Raw genomic sequence first — 18,310 nt, 5'->3', positions numbered from 1 at the left:
GGAGCTATGTAGAAATAAAGAAAATTCTGAAAAAGAAAGGGACCAGGTCCCAACGGCGTGCGGGAGGCGGCGAGGGACACGGCGGGGAGAGGATGGAAGGTGCCGGGAGGGGAAGGAGAGAGGCCTATGGCCTAGGCCTGCGCTGACGCAGAGGATGGAGAGGGCGCGCAAGTGGACCAGAACCGAGAGACGAGGACGAGGAGAGGAGGACGGGAGGAGGAAAAGAGGGGACCTGAACCGATTCAAAGCAGATCAACTATGAAGAATGACAAGGGACACGAGAAAGGGGCATGACGGGCCACGGTGATCCGAATAAAGATACAAGACAAAACCAACGTGGAAAAGTACCCAATACAAACATACACACAGGGGACCTGGGGATGAGAATAGATGCAACAGAGGAAAGATAATTGAACAGGTACCCCAAGAAGTATAAAAGTATAACACTAGAATTGGGAATAATTAACATTAACACAATGATTTACAATACACACGTTATAGACAAACGATTTGACAAACGTTTGGCCCGGGAGAGGGGGGTCTTGAATGTTGTGGGGTCATTGTGCGTGGGGTGGGGTGCTTGGTGACATGGGAGGTAGCGGGCTTGGCTCGGTGGGGGGGAGTACCGCCCCTCGCTCCTCTACTGAGCCTGGCCCAATTAAATTCAAGGGACCCGTGTCGCTGAGTGCTCGGCCCCGCGTGGGACGGACCTGGGATGTGGGGAGCCCTATTTCTAGGGGTGGATGGCGGGAGGGGGGGGGTCCCTCTTATGGGGGTCTGGGCGGCTGAAAGCAGCCATATTAATTCAAGGGGCCCATGTCTGTATACTGTTGTGTTATTGATGTTATTGTTGTCTAAGTGTTGTATGTCTGTAAATGTAAATAAAAATGTAAGTAAAAAAAAAATTTAAATGGAGTAAAATTGTTCTGGATTACTGTTCAACAGTTCAAAGTCATCTTTACCTTCTCTGTTTGTTATCCACAGTTTAAAACTTGACAGTCTTCCCTCCTGTTTTATACCCACTTTGACCCTTCGAACCTCCCACTCAGGGCAAACCTCCCTCTCAGGGCACAGTTCCCTCTCTCAGGGTGCAGTTCTAGGCCTGTGTCCTACACAGTTTTAAAGCCTGACAGTCTCTTGTTTGATACCCACACAGTTTAATACCTGCCAGTTTTGAAGCTGTAATAAAAAGTAATAGACAGAGTAAAATAATACAGTGCAATAAAATAGTAGAATAGAATAGATAGTAAAATTATGCAATAGAATGAACAGAGTAAAATAGTGCTACAGTACAATCAACAGCGGAGTGTATTAGAAGGCCATGGTGAAGAGGTATGTTTTTAGCTTATTTTTTTTTAAATATTAAGAGATCTAGCTTCCCTAATGTCCATAGGTAGTGTGTTCCATAACTTTGGTGCATAGTTTGCGATGGCTGCATCCACGATTTTCCTTAGACTGTGGCTTGGCAATAGACCAGTAGTAGATGATCGCAATGTTCTAAGAGGCACATAGTTGACTAGAGAATTTGCAATGTAGCTTGGTCCTGTTCCATTTAGTGCTTTGTATATAAGGAGGAGGAGCTTGAAATCAATTCTAAATGTTACCGGAAACCAGTGTAGGTTAGCTAATACTGGACTGATGTGGTCTCTCCTCTTGGTTGTAGTTAGTAGAGTTTTGAATGATTTGGAGTCGTTCTGTGTTTTTTAATTTTTGGGAGGCCGTGAGGAGTGCATTACAGTAGTCAAGTCGGCTTGAGATAAAGGCATGGATCAGTTTTTCAGTGTATTTTTTTTACATTTATAAACGGCTGTACCTTAGCTATGTTTCTAAGGTGGGAAATGATGTTTTTGTCACCTTGTTGATGTGTGATTTAAAGCTTAGGTCTGAGTATTATAACACCAAGACTTGTAACTTCGGGTTTGATCCAAGGAGTAAGTTGCCCCATATTGCTCTGTAACATTTCTCTTTTTGTTATAGGTCCGTCTAGTAGGATTTCAGTTTTGCCCTCATTTAATTTTAGGAAGTTGTTTGTCATCCATTTGTTTATTGCTAAGAGACAGGCGGAAATGGAGTTAATAGCTGTGTGATCATTTGGTTCAGCGGAGATGTACAATTGTGTGTCATCTGCGTAGCTATGGAAACATACATTGTGTTTTCTAATGATGTCTCCGAGTGGCAGCGTATAGTGAGAATAATAATGGACCAAGGCTGTGGAACTCCGAAGTAGGTGTCATGTTTCTCAGAAGAATGATCTCCAAGCCTGACGTAATATTTTCTCCGTTATATGTTCGGAACCAGTTTAATACATATTCAGAAAGACCAACTACTCTTCAACTCTACACTTCAACTTTTCTAGACTATTTATTAGGATATCATGGTCGATCGTGTGATTTGTGTCAAACGCTGCGCTTAGATCTAATAGGATGAGAATTGAGATCTAAGCGCAGATCTAATGAGCGATTTACAACTCCATTTTCTGTAACTTGTTATCTTTTAAGGAATGTAGCCTTGAAGCCCCGTCTAACTCGTGAAGTCTCTATGTCTGTTTACTTTCACCAAAAGAAAACCTACCGCTTTATCAAGAGTTGCCTGGCACCTATCTCTGGTCGCTATAGTGACCCACAACCTTTCTTCTACCAAGCGCTGTGACGTCGGCCCTGGTTGCTTGGAAACTTTAACCTCAGGCCTAGGAAGAAATCCTCTAACCTTGTGTAGGATATATGTCTTAGCTGGAATGGCCTCCTGCCCCCACCACCCCAGAGTCAGAGGCAGACTGTTATTGTGGTTCTACTTTAACAACTAACCAGTTTAGGAACCTGTTGATTATGATTGATTGATGACAAATGGCAGATGGCTTCTTTATGGAAATAGTCTAGACTTTCACTGTTGACTGCAAATCAGTCGGGCAACAGTTTCCCTCCAATCATTTAGTAGCCTATAAAATCTCCTCTTTTGGGAATGTTTGAGGATGGGTGAAACATTATGAATTGCGAAATCTGTGAGATCACCGTTGGCTCAAATGATTACATTACAATTTGCCTGTTTAGTTTACTCAAAGTGGATTTATGTCTGGCACGATTTGCGTACTTGGCCCCCCGTTTAACAAATATTCAAAGACGGTTTTGACAGGCGTCATACACATGGCACTATTCCTCAGTGGAGTAAATAAGTAAATAGATAATGTGCCGCGGGGGAGAGCGTACAATCATAAAAACCTGATATGGTGAAATTACGCTACAAATGGCAGCCATACAAGCATTTTACTGGAGCACACAGTAAAACTGAACGAGCCTAACTTTTTGTCTTTATTACAATGTCTGGATGTGGTTTGAGAAGCGTGATGTGAACACGGTGCAGATACTGTATGCAACACGCTACTTAGTTTATTGGCAACAGCAGGAAACACTTCCCACCCTTGTTTCTCTTGAAACATGTACAGGAGGGTCGTGGAACTCATGGCTTGTGCAATTAGTTTCCATGTTTATTAAATTAGACAATCTTTCCCTTCAGATCCTGAATGATGCCGACTTTTTTTGCTTATAGGTCAATCTGAATTAAGAGGGGTTTTACATCGAAGGTTTTCGACAAGATTATATATCATGCTAATTGTCCCTAATATTATGCCAGTATCCCGTCTCTGTTTAAGTCGACACATTTTTCACAATGATTTCATTATCTCCAGTTCTCTTTCCCAGCCGTAGTATCTTACCAGCCTTAACCCTGCATCTCTGTCTGAACTTGGGGAGCCATGAGGATTTGGGCAAATTAGCTGGGGGAAAAAGCTAGACAACTGTTGAAATAATGTTACTGTACCATAACTATAGCAATATGAAGCACTGAACACCATTAATGGAACACCCAAACATGATGGGAAATGCACTTACTGTCCCAGAGTAAGATGAGAAGATGGATACCAATTTCCTCTCTGTGCGTTTAGTAGAAAGCTATCCGTGCTAAGCTATTCTTGTAGCTGGATAACACACAGAGACAATTTTTATTTTATTTAACCTTTATTTAACCAGGAAGTCCCATAATGTTGGCGTGTTCCTTTAAGATAAAGGACCACCTGGAGGTTCTCAGTCAATGCAAAAAAAATTATAACATTTTTAAGGATGGGATAAAAACAATAAATTGCTGCCTTCTGATGTTGCTGAATGTCGTTTTCTTTGTGAAGAAAAAAAAAAACCTGTATGAGGAGCATGAGATTTTAGCCACGTTCCCCTTTTTTATTGACACTTTTTAGGAGAAGCTTAAGTACCAACAATAAAGCAATGGAAAGCAAATGAAAACCGTACTCCTCAAGGCCAAAATATATATATATAACGCTGAACTAAAATAAAGATTGTGTGAAATCTTTGCTTTGCTTGCCTCTCACATTCTTTCTGAGCCAGTCACTCGCTTGTTTAAAATACATTGCAGTTGTATACAATACAGCCTGCGTGTTAAAACTTATATTTGTATATTTAAATAATTTTATTTAAAAAGAAACATTCTTCTATAGTACACACATTCACTCTGAACGTTTTGGACTTTAGAAAGTAATAATATAATAACGAGGGTCTTGCCTATGTTGGCGCCCAATATTATACTGTGTTGTTGGCTGCCATAACCACATGGCAGAATGGTGTTTTTACACGGTGGGTGGCATGCCATGGCTGTCCATGGGCATGTTGCCCTCACCCTGGGAGTGTGGCGACGTGTCCTCTACCCTCCCAGCCTTCCTAATAAGCCGAGTCTCGCACACTGCCGGTGCCGTGCTGCCATCGGAGAAACCTCTGGCACGACCTGCTAATGTTACGGGTTGTTTGTATGTCTCTAATTGATCACAATCATCTACTCTAGGACATTGCTACTGCAAGGCCGAAGCGCAACTTGCAACTCAGGGGAGAAATTACCTTAGATTAGATTAGATTCAAATGCATTGTCATTATACAGCACAATTACAGTACAATGGAAAGAAGTTTGGCATCCAACCAGAGTGCAAATGTAACAGTAAAGTGCAATTAGTAATATATATATATTATATAATTATATATATTATATATTTATATTATATATATTATATAATTTAAGGCTGTCAATCGATTAAAATATTTAATCTGATTAATCGCATGATTGTCCATAGTTAACTTGCGATTAATAGCATATTTTTTATCTGTTCTAAATCTACCTTAAACGGATCTTTTCCAAATTTTAATACTCTTATCAACATGAGTCAACAAATGCTTGCTTTATGCAGCCATTTAACACAAAAGGATGACCCTCATGCATTGCAAATTAGCATCAAATTCAAAACGGAGTGATGCACAAAATAAATTAAAAGAAGATAATAAATTCTCAAATTTTCCAGAAGTCCATTTGTGAAAAATCTGATTTCTAAATGCTTTGTAGCATTGATTTATTCAACAACATTGTGTATCACAATTCTCAATATCAAAGAAAAGTCCCCGATACAATAACACTGTTATACGTTATAATGCCCATTTCAATAAATTAAATAAAGTCCTAGAATGTTTTGAACCGAGATCCTGGCAAGCCGCCAGTCAGTACACATTATAGTATACATGATGTCATCTGTCTTCACTACAGATGAGACTCAGAAATAATTTGCAGTGCTGTGAAAAAAGTGATTTCACATACATCATAGTATGTATACAGCATAGAGGATGCATACAACCTATAATATACATAGAGTGTAGAATAAACATAGTGTAGAATATGCATACAGTTGTTCCATGTAGTGCCCCATGCTGCGTTTGTCTCAAAGTATTTATGTTAAGTGTACAATATGTGATTACAGTGTGGCATCCTCTGTTGAGACAAGGTTGCCTCACTTCTTGCTTTGTTTAGTACTAGGAATAATTTTTTTTCAGTCTGACGAGTATTGTCTGAGCCTGTTTTTCAAGGACTGACCATGTTGCAACTAAACATGAGTCTTATGACTTTTCAGGGTATAAAAGGGCTGTTTACATGAATGTTTGTAAACTCATGATTGTTGGCTCATGATGTGGGCTAAGAAGGTTCAACTAAGCTCATCTTCAATCTACCAGAGTATAATGTGAATATACCCAAACGTTACATGGTCAAATAAATTCCATTGAGTTTCCATTGCAACAATCATCTGTCTCACCTGTTGGTGGAACCGCAAAGTCCAAAATCGCTATATCTGTGTACATTTAACCATTTTGCCCATGTATTTGCAGTTGTGAAGTTCATCTAAATCACTTGGAGTGTGAATGTGATATATCACCAGAAACTACTCAACCTCTACTGTTTTTAACTGAGTGAACACAACACTCTAACTTACCATCTTTAGATAATCAAGTTGGAAAACATTGTTCTTCTGAAAACCTAAAACGGTCTTATGTGGTTCTTCATCTGAGGTACTCAATTACGGAAGCGTATTGCTGCCACACCAGAAACAGAAAAAAAATATCAGTATCACGTTATAACGTGGGACCTTATTGTATTAACATAAAACGTTTCACGTTATAATGTGAGACCTTATTGTATTATGTACTTATAACGTGAAACGTTTTATGTTAAAACAAGTTATCACGTTATAACGTGAAACGTTTTATGTTAAAACAAGTTATCACGTTATAACGTGAAACGTTTTATGTTAAAACAAGTTATCACGTTATAACGTGATACTGATCTTTCTTTTCTGTTTCTGGTGTGGCAGCAATACGCTTCCGTACTCAATTGATGATAATTGTAAAAAAAAAAAATTAAAATGCCATCTCTGTTAGAGTTAGGTGTGAGATCTCTGGTATGATACAGATTAGTATAGAGGCAAGAGTTTTTATAATATGTCTGTGAAAATGATGACGAGGTCAGACTTTGCTGCTTGGCCGTCAAGCGACGACCCATTTTCTGCGGTCTTGAGTGTTACAGCTCCGAACGCTGGTAAATGTAGTGGAGTGAGACATCTCTGGTGCGCCGTGCTCTGCGGCATCACCCACGCGGCACAGTCCCTGACAAGTGAAGACTCGCTGATTCAGGGGGAAAGAGCTGTAACTCTCTCCAGCTGCATTTTCAATCGGCTCCCTATACGGCCCCTGGCCCGTAAAAACCGGAGGGGGTAGGGAAAGATTTTTTTTTTGAAAAGTCTATAAATATGATGATCGCTCATACCAAACGTGAACCTGGGAGATTGGACGTAAAGTCTGCAAGCAACGGAATTTCCCGTTAAGGGGGGGGGGGGGGGGGCAGCTGAGTCTCGTTGTGAGGGGAAAATGCAGAGGCTGTTCTGGGATTGTGGAATGATTCTAATTATAAATGTGTGATTCCTAGTACAATAAGTGTGTGTGTGTGTATGGGCCTGTAATTGCATCCTGAGTGAGTGGACACGTTTTGAAAGAGCCTGTTCTGACCCATCGGTTTTCTGTATATAAGGAGTTCATCAAAGTGTACATGCATCGGACAAAAAACGATAGAAGCCAGTCCACATACAAGCTGGAAGATACGGTACAGACTGTGACGGTAGCAGCTCCTCCTCACCTTTCACCATTCCTCCTTTTATAGCCTCTGAGTTAACTTGAATCAGCTGAGTCTAGCTGCTATTTACCGTACGGTACCCCCCCCCACATACACATGCCGTACTTCTAAGCCCTTCACCCAATTACAGGAACTCGGAACTAACATAACTCTTAATTAATTAATAGATTTGATTCGATTAGATTAAAATGTATTGTCATTATACAGCACAAGTACAGTCCACAAAAAGAGGTTTGGCATCCAACCAGAGTGCAAATGTAACAGTAAAGTGCAATAGTAATATACAATGTATAGGTGATTAAATTGGATATAGTATATATAAATGAGTACTACTGAGTAATAGTGCTAATCAGATGTATGTACAGAGTTGTAGTATTAATATGTACAGTAGTGATACAGGTATAAAGACACTATGGTAGTAAGTCATACTGGCCAGCAGCGTAACTAGTAAGAGTAGGTAAGGGATATGTACAGATACAGATATAGTATCTACAGATATGTAAAAAGGATTACATGCAGGTATGTACAAACAGATGTGGAGATATATAATTCGAATATACAGCATTAATGTACATAATATTCAGAGTTGTATGGTTTATATGCAGGTGTATAATAACACTCGGCTAACAAAATAAAAGGCAATAAATGGGCACAGTGCATAATTTTTGACCTTGGTGTTGTCTGGATCCTTGTTAAAGGGTAGCATGATGAGGGGGGGGGGCACAGAGAGGTAGAACAACGTGAGCGATGTATACTCGTACTGTACGTCTATTGATAACAGGTGGCGGGTTAAAGAGCCTCGTGGTTCGTGACCTCGCGGGTCAACCTAATTCCTTAGCACCAGAACCCCTGGACTGTCTCAGTTTATTGGAACACCTGATGGTGATGTCCCTATGACCATGACCCGGTTTCTGCAGTTGGCTCTGGTCTACCTGCAGCTGGTCTTAATGAGCTCTCGTGGACTGAACTTAAGAGAGGTCCTCGCCAGCCCTGGAATATTGTTAAACGTTTTTTTGGCTGGACCCTGGAGCGTCGACCCGATACAAGCCACAGCCGCTTGCTGAGTGATGCCTCGCTGTTGAAAGGGCACGTGCGTGCGTGAGTCCGGACGGGCATGTATCCAGGTCCCACGCGGCACAGTTCCTGACAAGGGAAGACACGCTGATTCAGGGGGGAAAGAGCTGTAACTCTCTCTGAGGTCATGTTGCCAAGGAATCATGTATCTGATTTAGGACCACATTATGGACCACAAACAGAATTTTAAAAGATCAGATTCCTTGTGATTTGTGCTGTTCACAATCTGATCTGAGTCACATATGAGCAAAACATTTTTTTTATCTGATTTGGACAACTTTTGCCTGCAGTCTGAACGTAGCCGTAGTCTTGTTTTTGTTTTTTAGTTTGTGATTTTCTTTATTTTTTTTATTTTTTTTACATTGTAATTGTTCTTTGTTTTTTATTATTATCTTTTTCCCCCTCCTTTTTCCGTTTTTCTCCCCTCCCAATGTTAGTCGTTATGCCAATTCCCAATCCCCTTCCTGGTTGTTGCGCACTCTACCCCCTACCATCGGTCTGGGAGGGTGGAGACTATTATTACATGCTTCCTCCGACACATGTGTACCCAGCCCACCACTTCTTTTCACCTGGCAGCGCGGACTCTCACTGGGAGAGTGTAACATGTGGAAGGATCACACTACCCCCCTTAGATCCTTCCCTTGCTGTGCAGGGGCCCCGACCGAACTGTAGGAGTCACTGTTTACAACGACCCGGACCCACCCACCGGCTTCCCTCCCGCTGACTCTGCCAATCGACCCAGTATGACGGCCGGCCAAGCCGGAGGCAACGCTGACAGCCGGATTTGATACCAGTGTCTCTTGCGTTGGTGACGAGCGCTTAGTCGGCTGCGCCTCCCAGCCGCCCTGTAATTGTTCTTCTACCTCATTTGCTACTTCGAGGGTCACTGGTAACGAAAGCCTTTACTTATAGAACCTTGGAGACTCCGCTTTGTCCTTTCATTTCCCAGAGTAACATCACTTATCCCTGTGATATCGGAGCCACTGTTAAACATATTCAGCTGCAAAGGGAAGAAAGGGCAGCGGATACTTTGAAGTGGAACTACAGTAGTATATCGAGTTGCGTCGTACCTGGTCTCTCTCGCATTTAAGCGATTTCTTATTATTGCCCCCTGTGGTGCCTGACTGTAATTGAACCTGACAGTCTGGGGAGGGTGACGCAAACTCATTACAGTCCATCTGAGGTGTAGACGTTTGGGGAGAAGCGCACATCAAATAAACATAACACTTGAGAATACGCGCGTTCTCTCACCCCTGCCACGCGCCTCGTCTACGTTTCTGTTAGGGAAAATAAACCGTTTAATCAAGTCATTGTTGAATCACAAGGTCTGACACTTGATCGCTTCTCCAAAGCCGTGGGGAGCGCCAGTGTGTTTATGCTCCTAGTTAGCCGACGTATAGCTTTCCTCCTCGTATTTCACGAGCTGCCATGTTTTATTCTGCTGCTAGGAGATATGAGGCTATGATGGGGTATCGATTTCAGTCACACTGACCCGCAGACACATACTGAGTTTAACACACTGTATATCCACACACGAGGAAAACTACTGCTTTTTGTGATCAATCTTTTTATTGCTTTTTCTTTTTTTTCATAACAAGACGACACACAATACAGTAATAACAATAATAAACAGCAATAATAGACAGGACCTCACATGACGATAACAGCAGCAACAATAACAACAACAATGACAACAAATTAAAATAACAAGAATAATAATAAAAACCAACTATGAAATTAAATAAGTTGCCACAAAATATACCAGTAAAGGAATAGGGAAAATAAAACATTTACTATATAACGAGCTTCCTCAGCCCCCTCCATCTCCAGAACCGGCAGCCGCGAACCCCAACCCCGGAGGACCCGGGGTCCGGCACCCCCGCGAGCCAAAGCATCACGCCTCTTTAATGCCTCGACCCGCAGAGACCCCGAACCAAGATATTTTTTCTCTGACCATACCGGTTCTGTCTTCTGTATTATTATTGAATGAGGTTTCTCAATTACCGATCTCTACACATGTGAAGAGACTCATTCTAGCCGGCCTCACAGCCGCCAAATTTTTTTATTGCTTCACGATGGATACACCCAGACAAGTTTTGCCCGAAGGTATGGATTCTCACTTATCTCGATGTGATATATCTGGAGATATCCACTGCACAGGTTTTAGGGGTTAACGAGTCGAATATTGAAAACTACTGCTTTCTCAGAATATATTTTATTTCATCGCTGCTACCTACATTCTGTTGACTCAAACTATGTTTTTTGAGAAAATCACCTTCAAAGTTATACAGATTATTAGACTGGAATATGTCAGTTTAAAGTGTTCTCAATTACATGCATTGGAATTGAAATGCATCAATAAGACATTATGAAAGAACAGGACTTGTATTTACCCAGTCTCCGATTCAGAGTTGTGATGCTGATGCTGAAGCCCCTTCTAAATCAGGTTGCAGAGGAGACAGATATGGGCAATTCATTTAGTTAAATGTGATTTAAGAACTCAAATTTGTATGAAAAGCATCACTCATGAAAACAAGCTATTGTGTCTCTCCAGACTTTCCCCTCTACAGCAGACACCAGAACCAGCTCATTCCTCCCACCACAAAAGCATGAATAATGGTACCAGATTATGAGTACTGTAAGTAGGTACTCTGCAACTAGGTTCACAGTTCCAGTAGTCTAGAGTCCATTATAGTTCCTCAGCCCTTGGTGAGGCCAGGCTTTACAGTCGAGAGGTCTTTATTGCTTGTGGTCCCGGGTCAAGAGACATTCAGCTGGTGACAGTGTTGCCAGATGGGAAATGTTCAATTATTGTCCCAGAGGCTTAAACCTATTGTTTTCTGAGGGAAATTATGTTTTGCTAGACATAAGCAATAGAACAACATACAAAATGATCATACAGAGGGCAACATTATCATACCTTAGGGTGCTTGGAGAACACACAAAGACATCTGACACCTGGGGGTGCTTGGAGAACACACAAAGACATCTGACACCTGGGGGTGCTTGGAGAACACACCAAGACAAAGACACCTGACACCTTGGGGTGCTTGGAGAACACACCAAGACAAAGACATCTGACACCTTGGGGTGCTTGAAGAACACACTAAGACAAAGACACCTGACACCTTGGGGCGCTTGGAGAACACACTAAGACAAAGACATCTGACACCTTGGGGTGCTTGGAGAACACACAAAGACAAAGACATCTGACACCTTGGGGTGCTTGGGGAACACACAAAGGAATGTCACCTCGGCACAGTTGGGGACTCCACAGGCAATGTCTTTGGGGGAGGGGCGACACAGTCCCTATAGGGAGGAGGAGTCTGACGTCACTGGTTGTTCCACCCGTATAGGGATTTATCATTGGGAAAATGGATTATCGGCTATTGTAACAATTCTGCCGCATGGAACATTGGCAAGCTTTCCATTTTTGCACAAAATGTGTTCCCTTCTACCACGATTCTAACATGATTGTTTAAGCATTTTTGGTTGAAACAAAGGTAGTTATAAGGTTTTTAATTTGTCGTAAAAAAAAACTACACTTACCACTAGGCAGCATGTTGTTCAGTACGCAGCGCTATTGGCTGTCGCCTTATCCCCGTCACGGGTCATAGTACCAAGCTAGCTAGCTAACGTTAACGCTACCCCGCTAAATGCTATTACGTAGCATTATGTCTACTGTCGTGAACCATTTTAAATCGGGGCATGTAGAGGAGTTTCGGGAACGAGTCAAATGTGCAGGTCCTCTTCTCAGACCTGTGGGGCAAAGCACTGCACGCATCATGCCGGCTAGCAAGCTAGCTAGCTACACGGCCCGTTGATACCACGAAAAGGCCTACCACGATAGCTAACTAACGTTAACGACCCTGATGTAAACAAGAAAAAACTTCTTTCTCTGGTCTGCATCCCCTGTGTGTATTGAGCCGTACTGTATTGTACCCATTCTGCAATCTGTTAAATAAAGTTTTCATTCATTCTTTCATTCAGAGTTTCGGGCATGCCGGCTAGCAAGCTAGCTAGCTACTAACGTCATGTAAAAAACTAACGTTATAAACTATACACTATGTACAACGAAACAATGATTTACATTAGTATTTACAGTGATTTAATATGCAGCGAAATAATGTTATACGATTTAAAATATAAATACAAATATGGTAACGTGATTGTTGCTTTTAAAAATGGTGGTTGGCTTTAGAGATTAATGGTTATGACCACCAGAGAGATACTAGCCACAGATTCAGGGTCAGTTATTTTCCCATTGTACGAATTGTTAAGCTTATGGAATGTAAGGGAAATCTGATCCTAGGTCTGTGACTAAAGCCAGGCGTCTACACTGTGGTGACGTCAGTCAGCAGCGCCAAATGGTAGTGTAGTTTCCCAGCGAACGAAAACATAAACGTTGTTATTTTGCTACCTTTACGATTAATTGCGAATATTTTCATGTTGAGCTATAGATTGTGGATGAATACGCACAGAAAGGTACACCATGCCAACGTTAATGCTTTATTTCTCTAAAACGAGCCGATTTAGAAATGGTCAATGGGGAAATACATGGAGTGGAACAGAGGGTGGAACAGGAAAAAACGAAGATGACGTAACCACTACACCTCCCTATGGTCTGCTCACTGTTCCTACATTCCTAGAACACATTATCCTATATATACTGTATATATATAGGTCTGTTCACCATCTGTCATGATCCCTACACGAGACATGAAAACACAGTAATAATATAAGATAATAATCTTTTTCAAATGACTGTGAAAAAATATGTACATTCACACGGATAAATAATCATTGGTTGTTCATATCTGCTCAATTCTGCTCATTTGATTGATACATTTGAAATATATATTAATAAATATCATCGGCCATTATAGGCTTGCCAATGTCGACCCAGTTTCGCTCATCGGACAATGGCCCATAAATACAAAAATAAATCACTGGTCGCCGGTATATTGTGCATCCCTACTGTGTATATATTTACCTTTTTATTTATCCTGGGATAATTGACTTGGCACATTGTCTGTTTTTTCCTGCAAAGCCCTGCTTCACACTCAATGACACATCAGTTACACAATTTCACACCTGGGAACTGCCCAGCACAGCCACAGTCCTCTACTGTTGGCCACTGGGCAGCTCTGGCATGTGGATCATCAGCATAGAGGATTACTTTTCCCTGCCCACGTTTACCCAGTCTGCATATCTGAAGCAGCGACTTTTCAGTCTCAAACTTGCGTCTCTAATCTTCATGCTACAGCTATATATTGATATTGATTGAAGAAGTGTGTTCTTAGTCGACGGTGGAAAATTGGGCGGGTTTCAGCTGTCCTGACTGTGATGGGAAGTTTGTTCACCATTGTGGAATGAAGTAGGATCTTTAATGGGCCTTGTGGATGTAATTATCCCCACAACCCTTGATAAAACTGGATATAAAAAAAACTCAAAGTAAAGATAGGTAATGACGGCACACAGACACAGTATACTGCTGTCCTGTGCTTTATTAGCCCTGATTCAAACAAATAATATCACCCAGGAAGTGCTCCATCGCCCAGGAAGGTCTTCTTCTAGTTCAGCCCTTCCTGTGTGAAATGTTGTTTGTTTGAATTGGGACTAATAATAAAGCATGGGACGGCAGTGTACTGTGTGCGGTTACATTACCTTTATTTTTTTTTTTATCCTTGTGCATTTCAAGGCAGCATCTCGACCGCCACCCTTTACAGATTTGATTTTGTTTTGGTTTTCAGGAGCTGGCAAGCTGTGGATGGAACAGGAAAGAGAAGCACAGCCTGGCTCCCAACGTGGTGGCGTTCACACGCAGGTTCAACCAGGTGAGTCCTTCAAGAGTCTGTAGCTCTGTTTAACTCATTGACCGCCACGCTCTTTTCCCATCTTTACTCAATGGCGCCAGCGTTATTGACCATTTTTGCAATTTTTGCGGACCCATCGTGTGTTCTGTATTATAGCTACTGTATGGAGACAATAGTATGGCTCATTTGACAGGCATTGTTTGTTTATAGTCCAAGAGTGACTAACCAGTTAATTTCTACATACTGTAGTTTGTGCGCTGTTACACGCTAAACGTTGCCCCTTTCCTAAATAATCCAGTATTTTTTCATAGATCGCAAGATATGACACGTTATATGCATTATGCCCAAATCGTTCGGGTTGCTCGCCTGAAACTCCAAATACTTCCAAATCAAAGGTATATACCATATACATATGTGTCTTCACAAAATCATCAAGAGGGGGGGGGGTCGTTTTAACTAGAAACTGCGATCGGTACAGAAGCATGTTTTACGTAAAAAAAATACCAGCAGGTTACCTGAGATAGACCTTACCTCAGTCAGAAAGTACTCCAAAATGAATAAATCCCAGTCGATCTCATGGCGATTGTAATTACTTGTGTATATTGGGCATGGCTACCATACAGGAAAGAATAGCTCTGAGGCACCAAATCTTCCACCGATTGCTATGTTGTGATCCACTCCTAGGCGGAAACAGCCGGAGGTAAGTCAGTACTGGAAGACAAGTGATATCCCCAGTTCAAAAGGTAGGCGATACTGCCACCTGGCGAGATTCGATCGTCATTGCAATTCCAACGTAGGCAGATGTGCCAGGGAGACTAGACTTGAGTGTCTAGAACGGGGATCAAAGGAAAAAGATCAAAGGATCAAAACCCAAGAATTCTCGGGTATGGCGCTCAACCACTGGCGGCGAAACCCGACTTTTCTCGGGTTTGACGCAGAAAGGGTTAATGGGCCTCATTCATCAAGTCAACTGTTCCTTTATTAATCCCCTTCGGGAAATCCAAGTGTCATAGAAGCATGGTAGGATAGGTAGAAGTAATAGAACATAGAACAAAGTGCAAGTAGTAATGATAATAGTGCTAACAGTAGTAGTAGTAGTGAACAGTAGTGAGTGAGTAATAATGATGGTCCAAACCGTAGTAACACACTGCACCAGAGTCCGTGCAGTGTCCGTGCTGTCAGATAGTCCAGCTTGAACCTTGTTGGCATGAAACCCCCAGCCTCTTCTTCATCTCATCCCATCTCCCTTGACTTCCTTCATCCCGTGGGCACCATTTACTCCAAAACAGAACCAGGCTGTATTTAGTCTGCCCCCCATAAACGCCGGGTGGATCGATGATAACTCTTAATAATAGCTCTCTGGCAAATGGAATGTTGTTCCGTGACCTGATCTCGTTTTCACTTCTTGGGACATAATTTGAACCACGGTTTCAGGCTTCTGAAGGAAAAAACAAACATTAAATGTGTTTTAGGGGGAGCTTTTTGAAGCTGGCAAAGTTTGTTTTTCTTTTAGCCACTTACACTTCAAAGCTTCCCATCATCAGGTCAGTGTTTGCTGCTGGCTCACACCTCTCTGGTGTGTGTTTGGTTCTTGCATGGCCCTCCTGATGGCACCCACAGTGCCCAACCCCTGACGTCATCTGGTATTAAGCCTTATTGGCCTCAGTCACAGGGCCTCCTTTAACTGCAAACATGGGCTGAGAATCCCATCAGCTAATCTTTACGGCTGCTTGCCAGCACTTTTACCCATATCCCTATATATACGCACGGACTACAAAGTATTACTGCTCACCTTCAATGCCCTCCATAACCTAGCCCCTCCTCCTTATCTCACAGAACTTCTCCAGTCCTACACTCCCTCTTGGTCACTCAGATCCTCCTTCCAACTTGTCACTCCCCCTTCCCGTCTGACTACCATGGGATCCAGAGTATTCTGCCGCTGTGATTGATTGATTGATTGAAAAGTTTATTAACAGATTGCAGAATGGGTACAGTACAGTACAGCTCAATACATACAATTGTTAAGGGGATGCAGACCAGAGAAAGACTTTCGTCTTGTTTACATCAGGGTCCCCCATTTTCAATTCATCATAACATATATGACATACATGACATACAGATAGACAGTACTGCTACATCTATACATTTATGACATATCAGATTTGCAAATACAGTACTGTTTGTGATACAAAAGTGTCCAGAAAAGGAGTGTATATACATTTGGCGTAGAAACTGTACATTGGAGGAGGTTGGTTGGGTGGGGTGGTGTTGGGTGGGTTGGGTGAGGGCTGTACATTGGAGGTGGGGGGGGGGGGGGGGTTGGGTAGGGGACACACACACATTTTACACTGTGCATTGGAATATTGACAAAGCCTTACTTGGTAATTTACTGTACAACTAGGTTAGGACATTTGTAGGGACCAGTTTCGAATTGCAGTCTCACGTAGGTGTTTTTTGAGAGTGTTTTTGAAAGTGGGTAGTGATTCACATTCCTTTACAGCTTTAGGTAGGGCGTTCCACATTGATGTGGCATAATTGCGAAACGTGTTTAGTCCCTTGTTTGAGCCGAATCTGGGTTTTACATGATTTGTGGAGCTCCCTCTGGTGTTGTGATCGTGGTATTCACTGACCTTTGGGAAGTATTTTGACATGTACATGGGTACCTTGGTCGCGTAGTGTATCTTGTAGACCAGGCCCATTGCAAGTTGCTGTACTCTGTCGTCTACTCTAAGCCATCCTAGGTTGTCAAAGTGGGCAGGGGTGAGGTGGGTTCTAGGAGTCAGGTCAAGTAGTAGTCTGACTAGCTTGTTTTGAGATGTTTGTAATTAGTTTTTTAGTGCCTTTGAGGTGCTTTGGTACCATGAGGTGCAAGCATAGTCGTAGTACCCTTGAATGAGTGCTCCTGCTAGAGTCTTCAGGGTATTCTTGTTTACCAGAGAGGAGATCCGGTACAAGAATCGCGTTCGTTGGTTGACTTTTTTTATTACATTGGATGCCATTTTGTCACAGGAAAGATTAGCCTCTAGGATGGAACCCAGGTAGGTAATTTCATCTTTCCTTGTGATAATATTGTCACCCACTGTAACCGAGAAGCCGTCGGTCTTGCTGAGTTTGTTATTTGAACCGAAGAGAATGGACTCTGTTTTGCCCATGTGTAATGATAGTTTGTTGTCGGCGAGCCATATGCAGATTTTGCCTAGTTCCGAGCTGAGGGCTTTTTCAACCTGTAACTTGTTCTTGTCAGAGACCAGCAGGGCTGAGTCGTCCGCAAACAGGAACAAGTTGCAGTCACAAGCTGACGACATGTCATTTGCATAAATTAGGAATAGTAGCGGTCCTAGTATGCTTCCTTGTGGAACACCACAGCTCACTGTGAGGGGGGGGGATAGGGTACCGTTTACTTCCACCATCTGTTCCCTCCCCTCCAGGTAGGATTGTATCCAGCTCACTGATAAACTATCAAAACCAATTGCTTTTAGCTTGTCAATCAGAATGGTGTGATTGACAGTGTCGAAGGCCTTTTGTAGGTCCAGCATGACCATGCCGCAGTATTTGCCCGCGTCCACCTCTTGTTTGATGTGGTCGTTCAAGTAGAGAAGGCATGTGTCAGTGGAGTGGGATGTTCTGAAGCCAGATTGGAATTCGTAGATTAGATTTTTTTCCGTGAGGTACTTTTCGATCTGTTTTGATTGATTGATTGAAAACTTTATTAACAGATTGCAGAATGGGTACAATACAGTACAGCTCAATACACACAATTGTTAAGGGGATGCAGACCAGAGAAAGACTTTCGTCTTGTTTACATCAGGGTCCCCCATTTTCAATTCATCAGGACATTTATGACATACATGACATACAGATAGTCAGTACTGCTACATCTATACATTTATGACATACCAGATTTGCAAATACAGTACTGT

At 42.1% G+C, this 18,310-nt stretch overlaps 1 protein-coding gene across 1 annotated transcript in view; it reads left to right on the top strand.

The window, feature by feature from the left end:
• LOC311236352 (ras-specific guanine nucleotide-releasing factor RalGPS1) overlaps nt 1–18,310 on the top strand; it is a gene marked incomplete at its 5' end in the record, with an annotated part of 298,894 nt that overhangs the window by 30,427 nt on the left and 250,157 nt on the right. Inside the window, 1 exon segment of the mRNA XM_084324001.1 lies at nt 14,328–14,411. Coding sequence (XP_084180127.1) covers nt 14,328–14,411 — 84 coding nt within the window.

This window comes from Notolepis coatsorum (assembly GCF_963971535.1).
Source record: "Notolepis coatsorum genome assembly, chromosome: 11".
Taxonomy (NCBI): Eukaryota; Metazoa; Chordata; class Actinopteri; order Aulopiformes; family Paralepididae; genus Notolepis; species Notolepis coatsorum.
This window is presented reverse-complemented; position numbering and strand designations above follow the sequence as displayed.